The following is a 3058-nucleotide window of genomic DNA, read 5'->3' on the forward strand; positions in this document are numbered from 1 at the left end:
GTAGTCGTAGCAATACATACAAACATGGTATAGGCAAAATTAACATCACACCAAACATAAGGATAAACTAAATAATAATGATCTACTCATCGCTACGAGATCGTAGGTTCGAGAATCACTAAAATCAAAGTTACGGATATAAAGTTATGATTTTCGGAAGATTTGAGTGTGGGGTACAAAAGAAATTAAGTGCATAGTTTTATCCTAGATTTCATGATAGAATAAAATTACTAGGTGATAAACAATATTACTATGAATCTAACGCAACTTGAATGGATCAAAAGGAGCTAAAATGAATTACTTATGAATTAAACAAGTTTCTAGAATTATTTTTGTGCTAAAAACTCATTTATGTACTAACTATTAAGCCTGGTTTGTAGACTGCCCCCGCCAGCGTGTAACACCCGCCACGAATCCAGCTCGCCTCCAGCCGCTTCTCCCGCACGCCCGCCACGATGCACGCCTTGCCTACCATAGGCACGCCACCCGCACGCAGCACTCCCCCTCCGTGAATCACGGCAGGACCCGCACGCCCATCCGCCGCGAAGCGCCCCAACACCCCCCTTACCTGTGCAACGGGGAGCAGCCCAAGGTCGTCGATCACCCCAGCTGCGCCGCGCAGCTGCGCGCCAACACTGGAACCGCAGGTGGGCACCTCGTCAAACATCGAGGCCGATAGCGACTCCGAGATGAAGCCGGCCTGGAACTCGATGGTGCCCTGGTCGGGGTGCGCGACCATCCCCGTGACGTAGACCCAGAGGAAGAGCTTCTTGGCCTGGACGCCGGATAGGTCCGAGATGGCGCCCTTGGAGAGCTTGCCGGTTATGGTCCTCTCGTAGTAGACGAGGTGGGAGCCGAAGTGGACGTAGCAGGTGCCGGCGAGGTGGATCTCGAAGGCGCCCGTGGCCTCGTCGAAACTGTAGGAGGCGACGGAGTCCGGGATGAGCCCCTTCGGGAGGCCGTACTTGGGGAGTAGGTCGTTCGCCGCGCCGCTGAGCGACATGACTGACACCGTGACCACTGCGGCGGCGGCGACGACGACGGTGAGGAGGAGCACGATGCGGGGCAGCGGAGACATTGCTGTTGCGGATACTGGGAATTTTTTTTGGGTGTTCCCTTGTGTTTTGCATTTTGGGATGTGCAAGACTGACTATTAATCCGCTTTAAACTGCTTCTCGACTTGTGGGATTAAGTTTTTTTAATTTTCTATTATTTTTTACTTCTTCTATTTTTTATCATATTTTAGTTTAAAAATAAACTAGATGATGATAAACATTCGAGAGATAGTATATATTGAAAAAGAAAGCCGTGACCATTGTATAGAAGGTAGAGGTAATACCCAGAAAACAACCGAATTGTTGCTGGAAGCTGGTGAGCAAGAGCTTTTATGCACCTGGGAAGACCCAATGGACGAGCAGTGCAAACAGGACAGCAAGGACTCGATTCGGAGAACAATCGTGGAGCATGATAAGGTCTTCAGGCAACAGGTACATAGCAAGCAGCACCATAATTTATGAGGTATATTTGCACACATAGACGACGAGAAGTTAACAGACTGCTCCAGTTCTGTAATAAGTTGACGACCAGTTGTTAGTCAGACCTAAGTTGTCTTGTCATCCATGGAATAAGAACATTTGCATCTGATACTGCTTCTTTGCACCAGGTGCATGAGCTGCATCGTTTGTACCATGTACAAAAAAACATTGATGGCTGAATGCAGTGGCCACAAGTATCAACCGAGAGCAGAAGGAACTCATGAAGTGGTGTAGGGATCAAGGTCGAACCTCAAGTGCAGTCCTTCTACCTCAGGGACAAACCAATCTGCTCTCCTTGGTAATGCACAATACCCAGCTCCGCAGCAAGTACATGAAGATTTGAGTCTCCATGAATGCAAGCCAGTGAACTGCATCAGCCTCTTCGGTGAAGAAAACTCAGCAGCCAAAGAAAGGTTTCACGGGGAGAACCATAAATCAGTTGAAGATGAAAGCTGGAGCGCCGCTGTAGAGAGTGATCTTGACCTCAAACTGAGCATCGGCCCTAGCTCACATTCACTAGAAACACCATGCTGGCTATTCTCAGGAAGCAGGGAAAGAAACCCTTCTGACCAGCATCGATGAGAGCAAGCTCTAAATAGTTACCTGCAGGGGGGCGACAGGAAGGACGTCTTCTTTTACCAGGCTGATGATCAGCACTTCATACCTAGGTCTCTGCTTATTGACCTGGAGCCGAGAGTGATCAATGGAATCCATAACAGCGAGTACAGGAACCTGTACAACCACGAGAACATATTTGTCGCTGAGCATGGTGGTGGTGCCGGGAACAACTGGGCCAGTGGGTATCATCAGTTAGAGTTTCTCTGTATATCTCTGCTTGGACCTAATGTTTCCATTGGATCAACCTGTCGGTGTTTTGGGTCCGACCGCACACCCAGGGTTGCCCCTCAAGGTGTTTTCTAGGAGTAGGACGGTGTCCACGACTGTAGCAAAATGGTTCGTGCCGATCGCACGAGAGACAGTGAACAAGATTTATAGGTTCGGGCCGCTTAGAGATGTGTAACACCCTACGTCCTGATGAGAATTCGGCTGTGGTTACAAGAGGGCTCTCTGGGTTGAAGGCACAGAGAGTTTACGTGGGTGGCTAAGTAGGACAGGGTCGATCCTTCTGAAGGGGTGCCCCCTAGGCCTTATATACTCGACCGTGGGGCAGTACATGTGATATGATAACAACAAGTAGCTAAAAGATAGTGAACCTCTTGAGTTTATCCCTACGTAACCCTCGCCGACTTATCCTCGCATGGCTCCGTTGCATGGGGGCCTCAGCGCGGGAAAGTCGGGTCTCTGTTGCGATTCATTCGTTCGACGTTGTGGGCCGTCCGGGTCTCACGTCTTCTCTTCTTTGTTGGTTGTCTTTCCCTAGGCCCACGAAGGAATGACCTTACGAATTATTGGGCCCTTGGGCCTTTCGTGAGGCCTTTTACTTCTTTAGTGGACCCAGGGGATATCTATCCCCCACAAGCCCCCGATCTTTGGGTTGATTTAGAGGTAATCAACCCAAAGAT

At 49.3% G+C, this 3058-nt stretch overlaps 1 protein-coding gene and 1 pseudogene across 1 annotated transcript; one reads left to right on the forward strand and one right to left on the reverse strand.

The window, feature by feature from the left end:
- Positions 1–349: 349 nt before the first annotated feature.
- LOC103636968 (uncharacterized) lies at positions 350–1078 on the reverse strand. The gene has a single exon (XM_008659263.2). It carries the CDS (start codon positions 1076–1078, stop codon positions 350–352), a length of 729 nt encoding a protein of 242 aa, XP_008657485.1.
- A 290-nt stretch (positions 1079–1368) lies between these two features.
- Positions 1369–2117, forward strand: LOC103635279 (uncharacterized; annotated as a pseudogene).
- Positions 2118–3058: the final 941 nt, after the last annotated feature.

This window comes from Zea mays, chromosome 8, assembly GCF_902167145.1.
Source record: "Zea mays cultivar B73 chromosome 8, Zm-B73-REFERENCE-NAM-5.0, whole genome shotgun sequence".
Lineage (NCBI taxonomy): Eukaryota > Viridiplantae > Streptophyta > Magnoliopsida > Poales > Poaceae > Zea > Zea mays.

What these genes read in the sequence shown, in the direction of transcription:
- LOC103636968 (XM_008659263.2), bottom strand. Translation starts at nt 1,078, where the DNA reads ATGTCTCCGCTGCCCCGCATCGTGCTCCTCCTCACCGTCGTCGTCGCC.